This window comes from Eucalyptus grandis, chromosome 8 (assembly GCF_016545825.1).
Source record: "Eucalyptus grandis isolate ANBG69807.140 chromosome 8, ASM1654582v1, whole genome shotgun sequence".
Classification (NCBI taxonomy): Eukaryota; Viridiplantae; Streptophyta; class Magnoliopsida; order Myrtales; family Myrtaceae; genus Eucalyptus; species Eucalyptus grandis.
The window spans coordinates 27,621,978-27,645,271 of record NC_052619.1 but is presented as its reverse complement, the minus strand read 5'-3'; the positions used below and the strand labels follow the sequence as shown (position 1 = coordinate 27,645,271).

The following is a 23,294-nucleotide window of genomic DNA, read 5'->3' as shown; positions in this document are numbered from 1 at the left end:
TACTGTACCTATGTCCTATACCGGGGTTCTTGAGTTTCATCCTCACTGGCGTTTGGATCACGTTTTACATGTGCCTTCTTTCAGATTCAACCTATTGTCTATTAGCAAAAGCACAAAATCCCTTAATTGTTTGTTCCATTTTTTGTTGACTCTGGTTTTTCCCGTTCCTATACCAGATATTAATAAGCCAAATCAACCCACTTTTTATTTACCAATGCCATAAGTGTTGAAATAGTTTGTTATCATAAGAGATATATCTCTTAATTAAGAAAAGACATGACTCTTGATTATGAAAAGACATGACTCTTAGTAGTTATGAAAAAAGTTATTCTTGATGTGAAGAGTGGTGATAATTGTGATAAGGTACCTATTTTCAAGATATGTGTTGATTGGTTGTTTATTAATAAAGACCAATTCACATATTATTTAAAATAACTACAATTGTTCCAAAAAAAAAAAATGCTTCATCTTTGGAACTCTCTTCTTCTCTTTTCATATACGCAACTTTAATACATTTAAGGTGAAATTTCAAGAGAGAAGTTAAGTAATTGCTGAACTCATTTCGATTCGACTTTGGTGTCACACCCCGAACTTCAAGTGCATGCCTATCCCCTGGTGGTCGATAAAAATTGCGATGTCCTAGGACGCGTCGCCAACCCATTCATTCTAATGTACATGCGGAAGCGTATAAAATAATCCCCTGACAACAACAGACATGGGATGGAAAAGTAGGATAACAAATTTCAAATCAACACATTATTAAAAACCACAATCTGGTTCACAAACAAATGTTAACTCTAGAATCTAAGTACTAGAGGTCTATCTCCAAAAGAACTTTTGAGCCACCCATGCTCCTGGCCCTTCTGCCTCCAGTTCCGAGTTCTTCACACTAGGGACCTGAAAAGTTAAGCACACGATGGGGTGAGACAATATCTCAGCAAGTTCACCCCCTAAACCCCGACTAGGAAGGAAATATGCCTAAAGGCAGTCTATGTGCACAATACAAAAGACTTACCTCTCCTTAGTTCCTTCTTGCATGTTAGCACAATTCATATATGACATAAGTGCAGTAACAACACTCGAGCATTTGGAACGCCTCATGTCAATCTTAGTCAATCGATCATTCAATACAATCAATCTATCATTCAAGCAAACAATCGCTCATAGGGGTCTCGATATTTTCTCTCAATATTCAAATTCCCTATCCAACCTCAACATTCCCACTCAATATTCCGACTCAATACTCAATACCAGGCTCAAGGTTCTAAAGGTGTCATCTCCCCACGAAGTTCCGACATCGCGTGGCACTTAATCCTTGACCACAATCAGTCATAGTACGAGGTACTAGAGGTGGCTCCCACGAAGTCACATAGTCGTGTAACACTTAGTTCTCGGCTATACTAAACAAGATACTAGAGATGGCTTCTACGAAGTCATGCTGTCGTGTAACACTTAGTTTTTGACTATAAAAAGCACTATTACAAGATTCTAGAGGTAACTCACACGAAGTCTCGCTATGATGTGGCACTTAGTTCTTGACTATGCATGACAGTATCGCAAGACTTTTAAAGGTGGCTCCCATGTGACTCAATTCATCATGTAACACTTAAACCTTAATTACAAATAAGCTAGGGTAAGAGGTACTAGAGATGGCTCATGAATTCTCATTATCGCATAGCACTTAGTTCTTTACTAGCTCACAACATTGGATTCCCTCAACACAACACATGTCACTTCATCTCTCACTAGTCACCTTGCCATGATAATAAACCATCACACGATTGTCTAATACCGACTAAGGATATTGTGCTTTGTATACCAATTTCTCAATTAAAATAACGAACTTGGCCTACTTCATCGTGTTAAAAATATCCTATAAAAATAATCGTATGCGAGTACACGGTCGGTCTGAGCTAAAATGCTATATCTTTCTTTTAAAAAATCTCACTATTTAATATAGTGCTTAAAAACATTTTTTGCATTAAAAACCGACGCCCTAGTATTTTCGATTAAATATCGAAATTACATAATTTTGGGATAAATACCCAAAAATTACAATCATTACCCAATTTGCACAAAATAGCATCCGATTAAATAAATCGGGCACACCGTTGTAATCAGCACGAAATTCCGATCATCGGCTATTCCAAGTATAATTTTCGAAAAATAATAAATAATTAAATAAATACCAAAATTAATTAAATAAATACAATTAAATACCATAAATATGAACTTAGGCCAAAAAAGTCTAATTAAATACTGAAATGGGCCCGGAAAATTTCCAAACTTATCTAATTAAGCCGTTTTAACCACCTAACATGCATAAACGAATATTTAAATCGCTAATCTGTTTTAACTAACTACCTAAATCATGCTTAACCTAAACTAATCACCCCTTAAACGTCATTAATTCTCTAAGCAGAGTTTAGTGAATAAACTCATCCGTTTAGAGCGAAAACCAATTCACGGCGACGGTTGCGCGACAGCGGCCAAAACTTGAGCTTGCGGCGACACCAACAAGAGGTTCGAACCAGGGTAAAAAGAGTCCGCAAAGCTCATGGTTGCTGCTGGACTTAAAGGGGGGTTGCTGGTCGCAACTTCGAGTGGGCTGGCCCCGGCTTGGTTTGGGCTGGGCTGAGGTGCCACAGGTGTCAATGCAGCCCGTGACTGGAATGGCCAAGTAGACAGGGCTAAGTTACGGCTGCTAGGCTCGCTAGAATGCTGGAGCAGATGGGTCATTGATGGCGTGAAGGCGGGCTGACTTCATACGAAAAGGTGGAGGCGCTAGCAGAGTTGACGATGGGCAGTCAACAAATCGGCTGAAGGGAAAATTGGTGGCAGGTGGGGTTGATTCAGTGGAGGAGTGCCGCCCGTGAAGATGGAAGGAAAAAGGACGTGCAGTTATCGTGACTCTGGCCAAATAAGGAGACAGGAAAAGGTTGTTGGCGTTGCGGCAAGCAAGAAAGAGAGAGAGAGAGAGATTGGTGGAGATGGAGTGGTGGTGTGGTGATAAATTGGAGGAGGTAGCTGGCGCAAAGATGTTGCTGCAGGATGGGGGCGCTGGTGTGAGTGGGTAGCTTCCGAAAGAAGAAGAAAAAGAAATGAAGACTGAGCAGCTACCTTGGTGGAGAGAAGTCACGTAAAGAAGAAAGGGAGCAGCTGGCAAGCGTGAGGAGGAAGCTGCCAGTAGGGGGAAAGTCAACAAAAGTTATATTTTCAATTAAAGCTTGGTCCCCCTATTACTTTCTTGAAAGATAAATCCCCAAATAACTCAATTTGGACAATAAAAATGGCAATTTCTTCCTCCATCCGAATTTACTTTTATTTTCCGATTTATCCAAAATTCAATTTCTTAACGAATCTCTCCAATTTAATGTCCAATTTTGCTGAGGATGAAGCTCACACAATTTCTACAATTTCCCTTCATTAAGTAACTCACTTTGGAGGCCAAAATTCATTCAATTTGGCCTCTCCAAATTTCTTTTCTTTTCCGAATCATCCGAATTGATTTTCCATAAAAATTCCGAGCTCACTGAAAATTTCTCGAAGGATGAATCGACATTCCTAAAATAAATCGTGATATGATAGAACTTTCAATTTTGAAATCGGGTTCAAATTCGCGGTTAATTTCAATCGATGTGATTTTAATGTTACCTAACCTACCGGGTAACTTTTAGGAAGTTTTAGAGCAATTGACCTGTGGTCGATTATTTTCGAACCACATTGTACATTTTCGATACATTGGCAACTCTCGGTTGTCATGAAAATATCGAGATTTCAAATCGACAGGATACCAAAATGACAGAAAAATCGATTTAGTGCCAATTGACAAGAATTTTACACTTATGTGGAATCACCCACACTTAATCACATATCTCCGTGGAATCGACTTATCTTCGGTCTCCAATCGATTTTGAACTGTGCCATAATGGCCCTTGCAGATAAACACGGTCGAGCAATCGATTTCTGATTGAATTTTCAAGTTAGTCGCATTTAGATTCTTTAATGGCTTCACCTCATAGGCTAGTATCTCGTGAATGGCCAACTCAGAAAAGAGAACTATAGGCGTGTCAATGAAAAACCCATTTTATTTAGTCAAAAATAGGTTCAAAAATCTTGATGTCACAACTCTTCTCCTCTTATAAAATTTTTGTCCTCGAAATTTAAACTATTATAAGTTAACAAAAAGGTAAGGGTATCGTCGTCTCATCAAGTCTTCACTTTCCCATGTTGCTCGTTCTGTCCCGTGGTGTTGTCAGACCACTTTAACCAATGGGATCGTCTTGGTACGCAAAACCCGATCTTTCTGATCCACAATCTGAACTGGGCTTTCTATGTACGACACTCTATTGTTCACATCTAATTCTTCAAGATTTAGCACGTGAGTTAGGTCAGGCTCATACGTCCTCAACATCAACACGTAAAAGACGTCACGTACTTGTGTCAACCTTAGCAGCAATGTAAGACGATACGCAAAAGTCCCAATTTTCGCCAAAATCTCAAAAGGACCTACGTACCTTGGACTCAACTTTCCCTTCTTGCCGAAGTGTGAAGTACCCCTCATTGGTGACACCTTCAGAAAGACGTGATTATCAACTTGGGATTTCAATGGTCTTTGACGCTTATCAGCATAACTTTTCTGGCGGCTTTGAGCAGTTTTGAATCTGTCTCTGATAATGACAACTGCATCTACTGACTGTTGGACTAACTCTGGGCTTGTGATCTTTCGTTCTCCAACTTTATCCCAACACACTAGCTGTACGCCCTACCATACAATGCTTCGAAAGGAGCCATCTGAATGCTTTGCTAGTAGCTGTGAACCTCAGGTCTGGGTCTGATATAATCGTCACCGGCACTCAATACAAATGAACAATCTGACGCACGTACAATTTTACATGCCTATCCAAATCAAGGTCCTTTCGTACTGTGATGAAATGAGCCAACTTCGTCAGTCTGTCGACCACTACCCAAATGAAATCATTATCCCTCTGACTCTTTAGTAAGTCCATCACAAAATCTATAGTGATGTGTTCCCATTTCCACTCAGGAGTCTCGAGAGATTGCAAACACCCCCCATGTTTGCAATGTTGTGCTTTAACTCACTAGCACATTAGACACTTGGCAACCTGTCCAGCAATATCTATCTTCATACCAGTCCACCAATCGTATTGACATAGATTCCGGCACATTTTCTTATTGCTAGGATGAAGGCTATATCTACTACGATGAGCTTCAGATAAAATCTCTTCTTTAGGTTCTGCACTGTCTGATACACATAATCGTCCTCGGAACCTTAGTGTCCTGTCATCAGAAATTTGAAAATCAGCCTTCCTCTTTTCCATATCTTTCTGCAAAATCTTCTAGATCTTTGGATCTATCAATTGCAACATCTTGATTCTTATCTGCACCTCGGTTCAATTCTGAGAATGACCATAAGATTTGAAATGTGACCTACCTCAAATTTGAAAATCGAATCTCGAGCTCTCTTGAGTAAGATCCACCCCTGAATCACCATCTGCACAATTGATGACTTTCGACTCAACGCATTTGTAACTTTATTAGCTTTTTTCGGGGCAATACTGAGTGTCGTCATCCTAATCCTTGAGAATTTCCTCCCCACAACACTGTCTCGTGTTCAACTCTTTCTTAATCCTCAATTGATGATAACCCGTCTTCAGGTCAACCCGCGAGAATATCGACGCTACTTATAACCGACCAAATAGATTGCCAAGCCTCGGCAACGGATGCTTATTCTTGACCGTCGCTTGGTTGAGTTTTCGGTAGTCGATGCAAAGTCGCAACGACCCATCATTCTTCCTCACAAACAGAGCTGATGCTCCCCAAAGTGATACACTAGGGCGTATAAATCCCTTATCTAACAACTCATGCGTCTGCACCTTCAGTCCCTTCAATTTTGACAATGCCATTCGGTAAGAAGCCTTGGAGATTGGCTCCGTCCTGAGGCTAACTCAATCACGAACTCTATCTCACTTTCTGGCGGTAGACCCGGCAATTCCTTCGGAAACATGTATGGAAACTCTTGAACCACTACAATATCCTCGATCTTCAGCTCCTCAACTGTCGTATCCACAATAGTTGCCAAGTAACATTGACAACCCCCGTCTAACAAATGGGTTGCCTTAAACGATGAGATTAAGGCAATTGAGGGTCCTCCTCAATTTCTAACAAACTCAAAACTTCCACACGCTAACGAATTAAACTGCATTATTTCACAATAATAATTCATTACCACAAAATGCTCCTTGAACCAAACAACCACTCAATACAACTTGTTGCTTTTTGAACCAACCCACTTTAATTACAATAACGAGGTCACACATAAGCAAAGTAGTCGAGTACAACTCTAGCCAGCGATTCTCCTTTTTACAACTTCATTTCAACAAATTGAAATCTTATAAGCTTAACCAAAATTTCTGTTGTGCCACTGATAAAATTAACCCATAAACATTCTTTCTCCCAACCTACGCACAGCTCAGCTCAGCTCGTTCTTGTCCCCTTTGCCATCCTAGTGGCATTCTATTTGTGATGCCTTCCCTCTGTTTTGTCCCATCGTTGGTGGCAGTAGTAGCTGTGGTCCCATTTGCCTACACGAATAATCCTTGAACTGGTGGTCGTGCTGGCCATATTTAAAACAAGCTCCTGTTCTAAGATGACATGAAATTGAAACATGTCTTTTCCTATAGAAACGACATACATCGTTCGAGTTGGGCGTTGACTTTCCAATCCCATCCTTTTTGTTGGGCGGAATGGGATATCTTCCTTTAGACATCGGCTTCTTCTTGAACCGATTACCATCTCTATTGTACCTAAAGCGCAACTTAGATGCGGTTGTTTGTTCGATTATGTCCCTTTCTCTCAACTAGGCCCGACCATATAGCTCATTGTAATTTTTCAGGTCGAATGGCACCAGCGGGTTTTTCAGCTCTGGTCGGAGGCCATTCTTGAACCTCCTAGCTCTATCTTCTGGATCTTCTATCAGCCTGGGGGTGTATTGCAATAGCTCTGCGAATTTAGCCTCATACCGATATACTGTCAGCATTCCTTGATGGAGGCGCTGGAATTCCTCCATCTTCTACTCTCTAGCACTGTCATAAAAGTAGTTGTTAAAGGCTCTGAGGAAGGCGTTCCACACCGAAACCATGCCTTCTAGGAACACTATTCCTCTGGTGGCCCTTCACCAGGTACTTGCATTACCCTATAACTGGTAGACCGCAAAGACTATCTTATCTTCCTCTGAGCACCTCAGCAAGTCGAAGGCCTTCTCTAATTCTTGGATCTAGAGGGTTGCAGCCTCGAGATCACCTTTTCCTATGAACTTTGGTGGTTGCAACTTCAGAAACTACTCAACAAATTGTGCATCGATCTCTCCTTGATCACAATCCCAGGTTGAACTCTAGTAGGTGCGGCTGTAGCAACGCCAGCGCTAGCTTGATTCTGAACTTGCCGCTCCATCAAATTTCCCAAAGTCTTGAGCGCTTATACAATCCCATTGATTCTAGGATCGTTAAGCGTTGCTACACTAGTACCAGCTTGCGACGGTACTCTCTCACTCGCGCTGGCCTAAGCCTGCGCTCTACCTTGACCACCTCGGGTATCGACCTTGGTCGACGTCCTACCCTGAGAGGCTAACGTGACACTCCTCTTCTGAGGAGTCTTCGGCTCCGGATCGCTCATCTTATGGGATCTCTACAGACCTGCTTTCCAATTTCACACATACATGAAAACTAAGCGACCCACACGAAACAATCTATTAATCAATTATCAATCGCATGCCTCAGCATGATAAAAATGCATTTTTGACTAACTATCCCATTAACCCATCGCACCTTATCACTCCAAACACTGGCTCACTCTGATACCACTTCGGGTGGGGATGTCACGCTTTGAACCTCAAGCGCGTGCCCATCCCTCAGTGGTCGATAAAAATTGCGACATCCTAGGACGCATTGTCAACCCATTCATTTTAATGCACATGCGGAAGCGTATAAACTAATCCCCTAACAACAACAGACATGGGATAGAAAAGTAGGACAACAAATTTCAAATCGACACATTATTAGAAACCACAATTTGGTTTACAAATAGGGGCCAACTTTAGGGTCTAAGTACATGAAGTTTATCTCCAAAAAAACTTTTGAGCCACCCATGCTCTTGACCCTTCCGTCTCCAGCTCCGGGTTCTTTACACTAAGGACCTGAAAAGTTAAGCCCACGACGGAGTGAGACAATGTCTTAACAAGTTCACCCCCTAAACCCTAACTAAGAAGGAAATACACCTAGAGGCAGTCTATGCACATAATATAGAAGACTTACATCTCTCCAATTCTCTCTTGCCTGTTAGCACAATTCATATATCACATAAGTGCAGTAACAACACTCGAGCATTCGAAACGCCTCATGTCAATCTTAGTCAATCGATCATTCAATACAATCAATCTATCATTCAAGCAAACAATCACTTACAGGGGTCTCGATATTCCCTCTCAATATTCAAATTCCCAATCTAACCTCAACATTTCCACTCAATATTTCGACTCAATACTCAATACCAAGCTCAAGGTTCTAGAGGTACCCTCTCCCCACAAAGTTTCGACATCACGTGGCACTTAGTCCTTGACCACAATCAGTCATAGTACGAGGTACTAGAGGTGGCTCCCACGAAGTCACGCAGTTGTGTAACACTTAGTTCTCGACTATACATTTGAGATCGCCAGATCTTGAGTGAAAAACAAAGGAAGATAATTCACTAGAGAGCTCAAACGTTGAAACAAGTTCGTGTTAACTACACCTTGAGTTAATGATAATTTTCTATAGCTCCTTCTTTTTCCCGTGCTTGGAGTCGTAATTCTCTGTTCTTATTGTTAGCTCATCTGTGTAGACCTTCAGTTGAGTAACATACATTTCTTGTATTGTCAGTTGACTCTTAACTCTATTTTTAAGGCTTTTTTTTGCAGCCGCAAGGTTTTTATTTAAGAAACTCAATTTGCTGATGGTAGTACATTGGGAAGTTCAAATTGCTTGTCCTAAGTTGACATTGTTTTCTAGAACAAAACTTAACCTGATTCGTACCGTATTTTTCTCGTACCTTGTGTGATATGGTTCTTATGATCACTTCAATAGCTATTACCTGTTGAGTCACAGTTGCAGCGGTGGATCATCTTTGCAATGAACATGTGAAATTACGAAAATTGCTAATTAAAAGTGCTTTTAATGCGTCTCTAATTGGTGGATCCTATTCACGGTGATCTTATTTAACAATGTCAGTATTTATGTTTTCCATGCGTGTTCTAACTTTGGCTACATCGATCCAAGTGCGTTCACATACCAGATTTGAAAATCTTCTTGGCTCTCTTTTTCCACGCACACTCTAACTTTGCCTACATTGATCCAAGTGCGTTCACATGCCAGATTTGAAAATCTTCTTGTCTCTCTTTTTCCATGCACACTAACATTGCCTACATTGATCCAACTGCATTCACGCACCAAATTCATCTGTTACTTACATGTGACATGTAAGGAAGATTCTAGCCATGTGCTTGATTATTTCAAGTGGTGTCCTTCGACATCAATTCTTTCACTTTTTCTGGTGAAGTAAAAGTCACATGACTTTTTTAACCCGTGATTTCGACCGAAGCCTGTTTCAAAGACTTACACGTTATATTCACATGAAAGAAGTTTCACGACTATCCTAAAAAATTATAGAACTATCTCTATGTTGACCCTAATTCAATTTTGATGGTTATAAAGCTCACTCAAACATGCTACTTATAATTTTAAATTATATTTGTTGTTCTTGAGCATTTTTTCTAAGGATTTTGAAAGGGTAAAAAAGACCGCCTTGCCCTAAAACACATAATACTACAAAATCTTTTAGTAATGGTATCGTGTTTGTACCTAAAAAAGTTAATGATTTGCACATGAAACTTTTCTTTACTAAAGATCACATTTACCGTGATATTTAGACATGTGATCAATACAAATAGTTGTTTAATATTGATTTAGTGTTGACTAAATTATTAATGAATCTGACAAGTCAACGTAACATAAATTCTATGACTATGATTTCGTACAATCGTGATTGGAGGCTAGATTTCTGATTGGTTTATTGATCGGCTTGGGGAAAGAAAGCCTTTTACAAGTGATGGAATCAGTATTAGGAAAAAATATTACCTGGATAACCCAACACAAAAATCGATATGATTTCGTACAATGATTGGAGGCTAGACCCCCACCGTAACTTTAGCTGTATGCTTCGGCATTTAAAGGTCTACAATGTTCGATCGTAATCAATAGCTTAAGGCCGCAAGTTTAAAGGTTTTTTCCTTATTTTTTTATGACAGTTTACAAAGATTTGCAATACACTATCGTAATAAAAAACTTGACACTGTAAAACGTCATTAAATATGACTTTTACTGTGTTGGATTCCATTTGCTAGTGCGTAGAGTTTTGTAAATTTCCCTTCCATTTTATAGCAGGTGGAAGGTCGAACCTTGTGCATAAGCAATTGCAATTGGCTCAAATTCAATGGCTGGAATCTCCCCATCTCAACATAACGATTGACATTTATGTCATATGAGTCAGCATTGTGCTTTGGAAGTCTCATTTCTTTCTCCTTCTTTTTTTCTTCCTTCATTTTTTGGGTTACATCTCTTTCCTTTCTTTCATTCGTGTACTTCTCTATTAGATATGTCCATCAACATTCTTTGTTTAGCTCTTTTTCTTGGTCTTATTTATATAAAACTTCAGCAAATTCAGTAACATCGGCCAGTGTCCCACATTATATTCCCCCACGTCACAACAGGACAAAGGCTGTTCGATCTTTTCTTTTTTTTTGGTTGAAAAAGGCTGTTTGATTGAGAAAGCTGTCCTTGTACCGACGCTTTACTTCCACACACAAGAAAAAGGAGTGGTGAAATGACAAAACTTGAATTAATGGACAGCACTTCCATTCACATGTCGTTCTATTCAATGGGTGGTGGGGACTCCCACTGTCCACACTCAAATCGCTAGTGGCGCCCGTGAATGTATGAAGGTCCAACGTGTGTAATCATTCCGTTCATTTATTACATTCCATTTATTTGAATAAGTTATACACATTATTTTGGAAGAAAATATGTCATATATTTTATGAAAGTGTTGGTAATTCCTTGTTGGGGAATCAGGTGATCGGTGACTCTTTTTTATCAACTGTTTTTTTTTTTTTTTTTTGCACTACCACTACTTGCAAAATCCTTCTTGTATACACTTTGTAATCAAATTCTTGAGAGGTCAATTTAATCTAGCATTTCTTTGTAAAAGGGTGTCTTGTGTTTATAATGAAAGTTGGCTCCATACGAGGCTTCAAGTATGGTTGATTTTCCATAACTCTCGAATATTTTTGGCTTTTTTCTTGGCCTGTTCCCAAAAAAGATCGAAATCCTAATATTTTCAATGTTTGAGCTTGCCAGATTTGGTCTAGGTGAGGCCAATGCTCGCCTGGGCAAGGGTGAGGGCTCCCCTCGCCAAATTTGGTGAGGCCAGCCCTCACCCTGGCTTGGGGGAGGGTTGGCCTCGCCCAAGCAACCCTGGCCGAGCCGCGCTTAAGCGAGGACTCCCCTTGCCGGGGCTCCTCCTCGCCCGGCTAAGCCTTGCCTGTGACGAGTGAGGCTAGCTAGCTAGTTGTGGCTAGTGGCCGGCCGTTGCTTATGGCCGGTGGCCAATCACGGAAAAAGCCAAAAAACAAAAAAAAAAAAAAAAAAATGAAAAAGGGAAAAACCATAAAAATAATAAAAATTCAAAAAATATATAAAAACATATTAAATTATTATTAAAAATTATCCACGTCGGCACCAATAGTCCCACATGTCACCGTTGACGCCCACGTCGGATTTTCCCGCCAAAATTGGCCGGATGGACTAAATCGCCAGAAGTAAAAATATTTAGGACTTAATTGGCAGAAATTAAAGGTTTATGATGAATTGATAAAAGTCATGATAGGTTTAGGACTTTTTGACAATTTTCCCATGTCAAGTCCACTCGAGCAAAACCTAATTTACTAAAGTACAAACATAACCCAAACAAAACTAAGCCCACAATTGGGTAACCTAACAAAGCCCAAATTACCAAACTAAAACATAGGCCCAACACTCGGTGGCCTTATAACCGAAACTCAGCTCATTTTGGTCATGACAAGCCCACTTTTGTTAAAACAACAATCAACCCATTCTCGATGGAGACTACTTAGCCTCCATTTCTCTTTTTCTATCTTTCATCAAACTATCCTATTCTTGTACTTTTTTTTTTTTTTTTCATTCTTGAATTCTTCCTCCCTTGCCCAAAAACCAGGACCTGAAGGCCAGAACGTCAAAGCTCCTGCAACACTATCTGCCCAATCAAAAAGAACCATCGTCGGACCGACTGCTTCTGACCACTAGATAGGCGTTGGCCGACATCCATCTCCATCATCCTATGAAATTTGGCTCTATTTCGAAATATATGAAATTGTTATTTCATTGATGTACTTATGATTACTTTACTCTGAATTGATTACTTATGAGTTAACTAATCTATTAGATATGATCGTAAAGGGTTAAAATGTGAAAGACTATAATATTCAATCAGAAATCGACCGCTCAACCAAAAGGATCGACAACGGTCAATATTACACCGTTATAAGCCAACTAGCGAATGGATACAAATCGATTCAACGAAAGTATGTAGTCAGTTTGTGGATGATTCCGTACGATTATCGTATTTGTGTCAAACAATGATAAACTGATTTTCGATTGATCTTATATTCATGGTACGTAATTAAACCATCGTGATTACATAACAACTGAGGGTCGTCCGTGATTTGAAGATGCACAAACATGGATCGATAATTATCGACCGCAGGTCACTGTGCGAAAACCCCTAAAAGTCACATGATAGATTAGATCGTACTAAAGTTGCATTCGATTGATTTTTAATCAAGAAATTTAATTTAATTTTGGGTATCAAACTTTCGAGGGTTTCGAGATTAAATTATTGAATGTCGTCTTATATCCGTTGAATTATTGACATGTTCGAAATTTTCGAAAAATGAATTGTGGGACGAGAGAATTATGGAAAATGATAATTTATGAGTCAAGATTTTTGTTTTAAAGGAAAATAGATATAAGAAGATATTATGGGGACAATAAAAGGGGTGTCAATGGGTCGGGTCAGGTCAAACACAAGGGTCACACACTGTGACCCGACCAAACACATTAGACCATCTAATGTGTTTTGGGTCGGTTCGGGTCGGGTTGGGTCGGGTTGATGGGTTTCTTGCCTTTTTTTCTTTTTTCTTTTTCACCTTTCTTTTCTCTAGGGTTCAGGTTAAAACTCTGCAGCAATCATCCCATCCTGATCCCATTCTTATGCGAACAGATTATTATTTAACATCTATTCTTGCGAGTGATCAATCTAAGTCTTTTTAACTGATAAAAACTCAATAGCAGAGCACCAAGTAGAAGAACAAAGGGCAGCGAAGAAAAAATCCCAAGAAACCTAAAGCTTTGGCACTTCAACCTGTTGGGCAGGTTCCATATCCAAAAGAAAACTGAGTTTTTTTTTTATCAAACTCACCCATAAGGAAGTTGGAAGAACTCAACATCCACGGTAAAAGTAGTAAAAAGCACATACAAGACACAGTTAAACCAAGGTCTTGCACGTCGAGGAATCAGTATCACTTACTTCAGAGGACGACCGTTGCTCTTCAAAACCAATTGTTCTGCAATTGACTTACTACGACTGTAATGATCTACATGCTCGTCTAAAGGGAAATAAGGCAAGCTTTCATTGCCATTCACGATCTCCTTCCCTCCATACACAACATTATATGTGCTAACATAGACGAGCCTTCGAATCCCCAACTCAACGCAAGCTTCCAGCACATGGCAGGTGCCGTTTATGTTCACCTCATCGACTCGACCGAATTGCAACATCTCTTTGCCAGACATGCCATACGAAGCAAGGTGGAAAACACAGTCAGCACCGCGCAGAGATCTTTCGATGTCAGCTTTGCGCGCAACATCCCCTGTAGATGCAGAAAATTCGACCCCAAATCAGCTTTCGAATCTAAAAGACAAAAAAGAAAGATCACTGACGATAGCTCAGGACAACTAAACCAGAAAATTCATAATTCACGGCGATTGAGGTTCAGTCACAACATCCACCGAAAGCACCTGTCCGTCCACACTTGTAAGATATTTTAACTACAATCACTCACTATAAGCCATGGCAACTCAGCATTTCAGCCTAAGAAAGCACCAAAGAACGAGCATCCCATATCGATCTACTTGCACTGGTCTCCTAGACAAAAATTTCCGCACTTTCCTCGCATTTCAAATTGCCAACGGCATTTCGCATCGCCTCCGAAGCAAGACAAATCGGTCGCCTACTCCGACATCAGCGCGACAACAGAAATTCAGACACCACTAAGCTATTCAACGCATCCAGACAAGATATCTACTTGGGAATCACTCCCGGCAGCACCGAGCCGCGATTCAATTTGGGGCCGATTACGAAGCAAAGCGATCGGAACCTACCGCGGATGCAGTGGACTCCCACAGGAATACAAGGCAAGAAGCCAATTTCCACTTAAAACCCACCACATTATCCGCAAAAACGAAAGCCACATTCCAATTTTAACGAAAAACAAATGCCCAAAACACCCATCCTTTGCCACAAGAGAAAAAAGGAGGGGGGGCAAAAAAACGCATTTACCACGTCGTGTCGGTGGGGGACTTCCGGACGGTGAGGCGGGTCCAAGCGACGACCTTCCCAGAGGGCAAGTCCTTGGCCTCGACGGGCGTCGAGACGATCCCGATGAGCTGGATGGAGTTGGTGAGCTCCTTCCTCCACTAGATCTCCTGGGGCCTCGGGTACGTGGCTGCCCGGAGGAGCACCTCTGCCGGGCGTTGCGGGTCAAGTGCTCGACGGTCGGCGCGAACGAGAGGAGGAGCGAGTTCGGAGAAGACCCGGAAGGGATTTGGGAAGGGGAAGGGGAGGGGTTTTCGGCGACGGACGGCGACGATCGACTGATTCGGCGGCAGCTAGGGTTCCGGCGCTGAGACGAGGGTGGCGACGATGACGGAGAGGAAGAGGCGCGTCGATCGGAGGGCAGCAGCGGAATCCACGAGAAGGCGCAATCCTCGGAGAAGAAGCCGAAGGGGAGGGGTTTTCACTTTTCAGCGATGTGTTTTGACTGTTTGTGTTTGGTTGGCTTGTTTGGAACAGGGTCTTAACGTGTTTCGGGTCTGAACAATGTTCCATTTCTGACCCGATCCAAAATATATTTCGTTGCTTGTTTTATATTTGTTACTTGAACAGTATCAAGACCCGAAACATGTATTATATTTATTTCGTGTACGGATTGGATCGGGTCGGTTTTTTTTTACACTCCTAAACAATATGCATGGCGATGAGGGTTTTAGGGGGTTGGTGTGAAGATTGATGGGATTTTTGACAAAAATCATTCTCTTCCCTTTCTTTTTCGTTTTTCTTCTGCTGCCAACCCCTTCCCCCTTCATTTTCTTTTCCTTCCATTTCTCTCCCGTTCATCTTCTTCATCCTCTTCACTTGGCCTCTCCAAGACCGCCTCTTCCTTCTTGGGCCGTCTACCACCACAGCCCTCATAACCACTCACCACCTTGATTGCCACCGTTCACCCTCACCGAATCACTACCATCGTTCACCACCACCTGTGCCACCACACCCGCACCATCAACTCCACAGCCAAGTTTCCAAGTCGCTGCTGCTCAAGCCGCCTATCCATCGAGCCACACGTGCCACCACCATCACCACCTATGTAAAGACGGACACACGATACTGACAACACAACATGACACGCGACACGTCATTTCTCAAAAAGTAGAGAATTTCGACACGTTTCGACACGTTAAATATTAAATAATTTATTTATTTTTAATTAATTTAATTCAAATTCACAAATAAATAAATAAAGAGTTTACAATGAATTTATACTAATAATATTAATAAATCTTACACTTTTTTTATTTCATTATCCCAAATTTATATTTATTTTCGAAATCCCCCTCCCCAAATTTACTTTTATTTTTTAATCTTATTTATTTATTTTTCTGATTAAAAAAATTCCCCACTCTCTTCTTTTCCTTATCCATTTCCCCCACTCCCAAATTTATTTTCCTTTCCCTCCCCAGTCCCCACCATCGTCCATTCCCCCACCCAATTTTTTTTTTTCCTTTCCCTCCCACAATCGTCCATTTCCCCATCTATCCATCACTTTCCCTCCCCCAAAATAGGTACCCATAGACTCCCATTTTTTAATTACTTTTGAGTTTCTCAGAAACCCTAGCTCCTTTACTCCTCCTCCTCGCCGCTCGCCACCCTTCCTCTTCTCCTCCTCCCTCCTTGCCGCTCGCCGCACGACCTCCTTCCTCGCTGGTCGCCGCTCCTCGCCGCACGCACGACCCTTCCTCGCCGCCGCCGCACGACCGCCTTCCTCTCCTCTTCCTCTCACCTTTGGTCCTTTCTCCCTCGCAGCTGCAGCCTCGTCGGATCCATCGCAGCATCACGGGGCCGGCCCTCGCCTTAGTCTAAGCTCGGCTGTCTCTCGCCGTCGCTCGTGGTCTGCTCCCTCCCGGACACGCGTGTCGAAACGTGTCGGAAAAGGTTGACCACGTGTCGAAAAATCCGACACACGTTGACCGCGTGTCCGACCGTGTCGAGGTGTCCGACACGCCGACACGTGTCGGACACGATACGTGAGCACGGACGGCGTGTCCGTGCTTCATAGATCACCACCACCGGCACCCTTGACGCCATCGATGTAGCCGCAAGTTCTTTGTCGCTTGAGCCACCCAAGCTTGAGCCGTGAGCTTGAGCCGCCACTGCCACCACCATTGAGCCTCCGTTAGAGTCGCAAGCATCACGTTCTTGACACCGTCGCACCAGCATTGCCAGAAATCCGTGAGTTAATTTCCTAATCATGGATTAGGATGTTAATTACGTTTATGGAGTAGTTAGTTTAATATTAATGGCGGCTAGTATTAGTTAATTTTAGTTTAGTCTTAATTGCGATTAAGGATGATTTAGAGTAAATTTAAGTGCGATTATTTTAATTAATTATGATTAGATTAATTAATCGTGATTTATTTATTTAATTGTAATTATTTTAGTTAACGTCAATTAATTTTTAATTAATTATAGTTAGGCTAATTAATTGATTTTAGTTTAATTAATTATAATTATCATAATTAATCGTAATCAGTATAATTAATCACGATTAACTTAATTAATCGTGATTAGTGTAATTAATGATGTATTAGCCATTAGTGGAATTTTATGCTCATTTTTCTGGATGAGTTTGTGCATAATTTTTACTGTTTACACATGTGATGCTATGTTATTTATTGCCTTATTATAGATTTTATTTTTATTTTTTCATAAAAAGGGTTTATGGGCAAGAAAATAGAGAATTTTGAGGTGTCGGGTTTAAATGCCAAATTTTACATGCTAAATAAAACCATGGAGTTTTAAAATAAAAGTATGTAAAATTTAACGGGTTGATTTCAAATACGTAACCATGTATAGATATTTTATTGGCATTTTTAAAGGTGAAAATTTGCCAAAATTAATTACTTAAAAATGAACTCTTTTTTGTTTTGGACTAATTAATGGCAATAAGAATTGGTTTGATTGTTGGTGTGCTGAATGGTCATTTAATCGAACTCGCCACCCACAGAATCTAGGGGTGATGCCTGATTTTTGTTGAACGTCCGGCAAGGGTTTGGATGCCAAATCACAGTTGAAGCCGGACCGATACTCATTTTTGGATTGCCGTCTAAGCGAGGTATCTAGATGATACTGTGTTCGATAGAACGGGACAATGCTCGGTCAGACGGGACAATACCTGGTCATACCGGAAGACCGCTGACTCTTGTGTTGGCCGTGACCCGATGGGTCATAATAATTGAATTACGTGTGTTGACAATGCACATGGAATTTTAGTATTTTTTTTTTTTTTGGTGAAGGAATTTTAGTATGTTTGTTGATTATTATTTATGTATTTTGCACTATTATTGTCATGTGAGATGTGCTAATATGCATGGGTGTGCTAAGGCGATGTAAGTTTGTATGTGGTGCGTGTTTAGGCTGCCTTCGAGATGAATTTACTTCTTAATCAAGGTTTAAGTTGTTAACTCATTGAGATTTATATCTCATTCTGTTGTTAAATATTTTCAGATTCGTAGTATAGAGAATCATCACGTGCGGTTTGGGGTCTTGATGGACCAAGACACGGGCGTGTCTAGTGTTACTTTTGGTTGGCCTCATCATTAGTGAAGTTTAAGCTAACCCTGACCCTCTCTGACCTTTTTACCTATTGGTCGTTAGGAAGTTATCATTTGAGGTAAACTTGTAAATATCAAATTTCCTAGGGTTAACAAGTAGATAAATAAAGGTGCCGCTTTTGGAAATAGTTTATTGTGTTTTACTATCCCTATTTTGTTGATTGACTGGGTGTGTATATTAAGTGCTTCTGCATGCGTTAATCAAAAGATAAAAATAGCGGGTCGGCGACGCGTTTTGGGATGTCGCAATTTAATCTATCGCTAAAGGATGTTTGCACGCTTGGGGTTCGGGGTGTGACATCATCCGTGCAAGACTTATGCTCATAGCCACGTCATAAGCATAGACGACATTAGCCGGAATATGGCCAAAACACAAAGCAAAGGCAGCCAAAATTGAAGAGATTTGGACTTTGGTAGAAATGAAATCCAGCTGAACATATACCTAGTTATCAACAGAGAGCCTATACCGCACAACATATGTGCACATACTCCTTTTGACAACTCGGAATCAGATATTAATTCTAACGGATTTGGTTTAGGCATTTCTTCAAGCACGTGGCAACCATGGGCCGGAGAGGGAGATATTGGACATCTTAGAAACCATCAGAAGACAAGCCAAAGCAACCACATTGGCTCTCCCAAACTATGCACGCCTATTGGACACCCTCCCCCCCCTTCCGCGGAAAAAAAAAAAGAGAGGAGAAACGAGTGGGTTTTACAGTTCTGCCAAAACGGGGCGAGTCAATGGCGGCGGAGCGAGCGTTTAATTGTGGGTCCCTACCCGGCTCGGGGACGGCGGTTGAGGGATGTGGGCGATACAAATTGAGCCACGGCCGACCGCCTCAACGCCTCCGAGCCGAGATACTTGGGTATGGGTTCTGGAACCAAGAACAGCGACTCACCGGAAATCGGACGCCGGGGAGTGGTGGTTTTGGGGACGCCGGTCAGAGGTCATTGGGATGCAGCGGGGACGCGTAGTCAGGTCGATGGGGTGAGGCTGAGCGTGGCTCTCCGATCTCACTCTCGGCTTCCCTCTCTGTCGTTCTCACAATTCCTCGGAAAAATCGAGCGCCGTGGAAGGGGAGGCGCAGGTTCGGCGGCGCCGAGCAGGCGTCGTCGGTTCGCGTGAAAATGGCCTAACGTCGCTCCGCCGATTTCGGCCCTCCTCTTATTCTGCTCCCTCCCGGCTTCTCACTCTCTCCTCTCGGATTCGCTCTCGCTCTGACTTGCTCTCTCTCGAACCCCGCTTCAAAGCCAGCGTCCCCGACCCCCGTCTCTCGCGAGACGCTCGCCCGGTCCTTGTCCGTGTACAGTACCGTCCTTCTCCGTGCTTATGCTCTTTGTCGTAATGCCAGCAGCCAAAACAGAGACAAGAGGAGACGGACAAGAGAAGAAATGGGCGGGCCGAGCCGGAAAGAAGGAAAGATGGGCCGGCCCGCGCGGGGAAAGAAAAGAAGAAAAAGGAGAAAAAGAATAAGGGGCCCGGTCGGCCCAGATCAAGCCCTCCCCACTACCTTTTTTAAATAAAGAAAATTTTAATAATTCATACTAGTAATGCAGATATTCATAATATCTATATGTTATGAAATGAAACTTAATTTTGTTTAGGGGCTAAAAATTGATCCATAATTAGACAGGTCACCAAAATTTAAATGTCAACAAAGATTTTGCCAAAGCAGCCAGCATTCAGAAGTGATTGGATTGGGTTAAGCCATATTAGCTTAAAGGTGAGAAGCAGACCAAGGATCAAAAGAATTAGGCACCGATGTCAATATCTACTCAAAAAGCTCAAACTGAACAAAAGATACCTAGAACAACCTATTTGCGATCTTTAACCTAGATGAGGAAAGATGTCGAAAGCAATAACCACTTACAATCATTACTAGATCTTTGGTAACTAGCTCCCCACCCTGCCGTCCGTGTTTTGACATTAATGTTCCTCTTGGTAGTTATTGGGAGGATGCTTTCATTTGAGTAGAGGGGCAGTAATCTGGGGCGTGTCATTCGCATTTAATCAGCATAAAAACAATTGAAATGTTCTCAATACAAATGTGATTACCAGGACGATTGAACTTTGATTTCTGGTTCTCCAAGTGTAGTAAACTGACGCATTTTGGCCTAGTTTAAAGACTATAATCCGCATAGTGTTGCCTCTCAGATAACTATTAACCTGAGAAACAATATCATTCCATGAGGAAGAGTCTCCATCAATCCGAGGCTAATAAGTCTTTCTTCACAGGTAAAGAGTAACAGAACCCTGGAAAATAGGTGTATTTCATAACCACTCACTGAGCTTGAGCAAAAGAGGAGAGTTTCTAACAGTCAATCAAATCATAAATTTTGGTCAAGGAAGAAATCATTATTATTACCTCGTCTGAGCATGTCTTACCCTAAACGTAGTATCTGATCTACATCTCCTGCATATGACATGCCAGACAACCAGTTGCATGGGGGGTCCGATCCCATGTGAGAGCTACCGACTGTGCCCCTGCATCATGTTCATGTGTACCGTCTTAGAATTGGAGATGCCTCTGAGACAAGAAAATTCCGCCTCTGATTTTCCAAATCTCTTTGTAGTTGGATAATTCTGAATTTACAGCAAACGACTTAGTCACCAGTCAAGAGAGAAACCAGATGAAAAGATGAATTGGTGAGACAGGAAGGTATATGAAGGATCTGATGACCTGTGAGGTTGAGCAAGGGTGGTTGTTTATGGCACTTGGTTCGCTTTTGACAGATGAAGGACTCGAAAGGCTTTTGGTGCCACATTTCAAATTGCAGCTCCTGCAATTGTGGTGCCACTTTGCCAACTCAATTTCAGGTTGGACTTCAATGATGTTGCGCCCCCCCCACAGCTGTATGCTTTTGATTGGGTCTGAAGAGCCATCTGAATTATAGAATATGCACTCAAAAGCACAGAACATCAAGAGTTTATTGATCATGCCATCACACGCTTTAATGCATCCTGTACTTGCTGTGTTTTTTCTGCCTCGCATTCACTAACATGCAGCACTTCTAAGGAGGTTAACTCTTTAAGGCCTTCAATATCATGGATCTTGCATCTTTGGACTTCTAGGACATTCAACATCTTCAAGTCCGATATATCCGGTAATTCATCAAGTGAATCACAGTCTGACAAAATCAATCTTCGTAAAGCACTTAATTGTCCCAGCCCATTGAGATTTCGTATTTCACAGTACGCTATATTCAGGACCTCCAGAGCAATTAGTCCTTCAAGCCCCTTGATCTCTTCTACTGCTGATTGGATGAGATTTATTTCTGATAGCGTCCTCAAATTTCCAACCGCTGGCAATCCTTTCAAAGAAAAACAACGCTGAATAGATAAAACAGACAATGATACGGGAAGTACTGAGACTTGAAGATTTACGCCAGATAGAACTAGTTTCTTCAGATGTGTACATGACAGGGAAAGGCTACTGATTTTAGAATGAGACAACTCTAATATCTTCAGTTTTGGGAGTCCTACAGGCACAACCAAGGTATCTCTCAACCTAGATCTTGGCTTCTTCCATGTTGAGGCACATATGAGCTCCTTAGGATCTGTATCACCCAGGCATATCTCCTCCAACTTCACCATAAACTTAAGATCTGGCAAGGCCTTCATCCTTTCAGAACTCACACGCAGACAAGTTAAACTGGAGGGAAGCTCTGGCAGTGCTTGAATCTTGTTGCACCGAAGTAAATCAAGCGTCTGAAGACAAGAAAGACTAACAATTTCCGAAGGTAGGCCAGAAATACTGGAATGTCCCAATCTCAGTATCTTCAGATGATCTAGACTCTTAATAGCCTTGGGAATGGCTCCCTTCAAACTCCTACAGTACGAAGCATGTAATTCTTCAAGGTTGGCTAGATTTCCAATTTCTCTAGGCAATTCTCTAATGAAACAAGAATCCATTTTCAACACTTTTAAACACCTCAAGCAAGTAATTGAATTGGGCAATTTAGATATCCCTGTCCCTGTTATATCTAACTGCTCTAACCTTTTCAACTTTTGAATTGAATCCGGAAGTCTTTCTATCCAACGACAATCCTTTAGAGACAAGTCTCGAAGTTTCACCAGCGTTCCAGCTGAGTCAGGGATTCGTGTAATTTCTGCATGTTCTAGCAACAGTACTGAAAGAGCTGTCAAGTGACAAAGCGAATCAGGCAGGTGACTTAATTGGAGACAGTTGGAGGCACTAAAAATCTCGAGTCGCTCCATGTAACCCATTGACACGGGAATTTCTTGTACTGAAGTCCCATCAATAAGGAGCTCCTTAAGAGCTTTTAGGTGACTCAATTCAATTGGCAGCATACTGAGTTCATTGCAGAACCTCAAATTTAAGGAAGCCAGGTATTTTAGATGACGGATGGAAGGATCTAACTTCATTAGTTGAGAACATCGTTCTAGAATCAATATCTCCAAGGCTGTGAAAGAGGACAGGTCAGGGCTTATCAATAGGTCAGCACAACCTGTAAGATTCAAGACTTTCAATTGTGGCATCTGCAAAAATATCAGAGAAAGATTAATTCATACACTGAACAAATCTCCGGAGCAAATAAAGTCTTAAGGCTTTGTTTGTTTTGTAGAAAAACGAGTTTTGAAATCTAATCTTCCAATCATAACATAGCTTAAAAAGCATTGGAAAATGTTTTCATAGTTAAAAAAAATGCTCATTTAGATTTTGAAGAATGACTTACCCTTTCAAAACCAAATAATCATTTTCCTTTACTAACTCAACCTAAGATTCCCCCTACCACCATTGTCCAAACACCCTTTAATTGTTGTTGGCGGGCAACAAATTATTTCCTCTAGTATTTCAAGAATCAAATTCACTTTTGTACATGCCAAACGCTAGAAAGTGTCATATCTTAAATCAGTCTTCATGAAAAGCTTTCTGATGAAATCTTTTCCATCAGGAAAACAGTTTTACTGAA

The 23,294-nt window shown here is 41.4% G+C and overlaps 3 protein-coding genes across 6 annotated transcripts in view; all 3 read right to left on the bottom strand.

Moving 5' to 3' along the window:
• LOC104416868 (disease resistance protein RUN1-like) overlaps positions 1-23,294 on the bottom strand; it is a 95,571-nt gene that overhangs the window by 17,640 nt on the left and 54,637 nt on the right. The gene's annotated exons all lie outside the window — the stretch shown is intronic.
• On the bottom strand, positions 13,713-16,962 carry LOC108956722 (short-chain dehydrogenase/reductase family 42E member 1-like). The gene is made up of 3 exons (XM_039299799.1): positions 16,807-16,962; positions 15,671-15,725; positions 13,713-14,059 (listed from the first exon to the last, which is right to left on the bottom strand). The coding sequence occupies exons 1-3, from the start codon at positions 16,960-16,962 to the stop codon at positions 13,713-13,715; spliced, it is 558 nt and encodes a 185-aa protein (XP_039155733.1).
• Positions 20,332-22,861, bottom strand: LOC120287586 (disease resistance protein RPV1-like). Its single transcript, XM_039300454.1, has 2 exons — positions 21,041-22,861; positions 20,332-20,943 (listed from the first exon to the last, which is right to left on the bottom strand). Exon 1 carries the CDS (start codon positions 22,858-22,860, stop codon positions 21,295-21,297), a length of 1,566 nt encoding a protein of 521 aa, XP_039156388.1. The 5' UTR covers position 22,861; the 3' UTR covers positions 20,332-20,943; positions 21,041-21,294.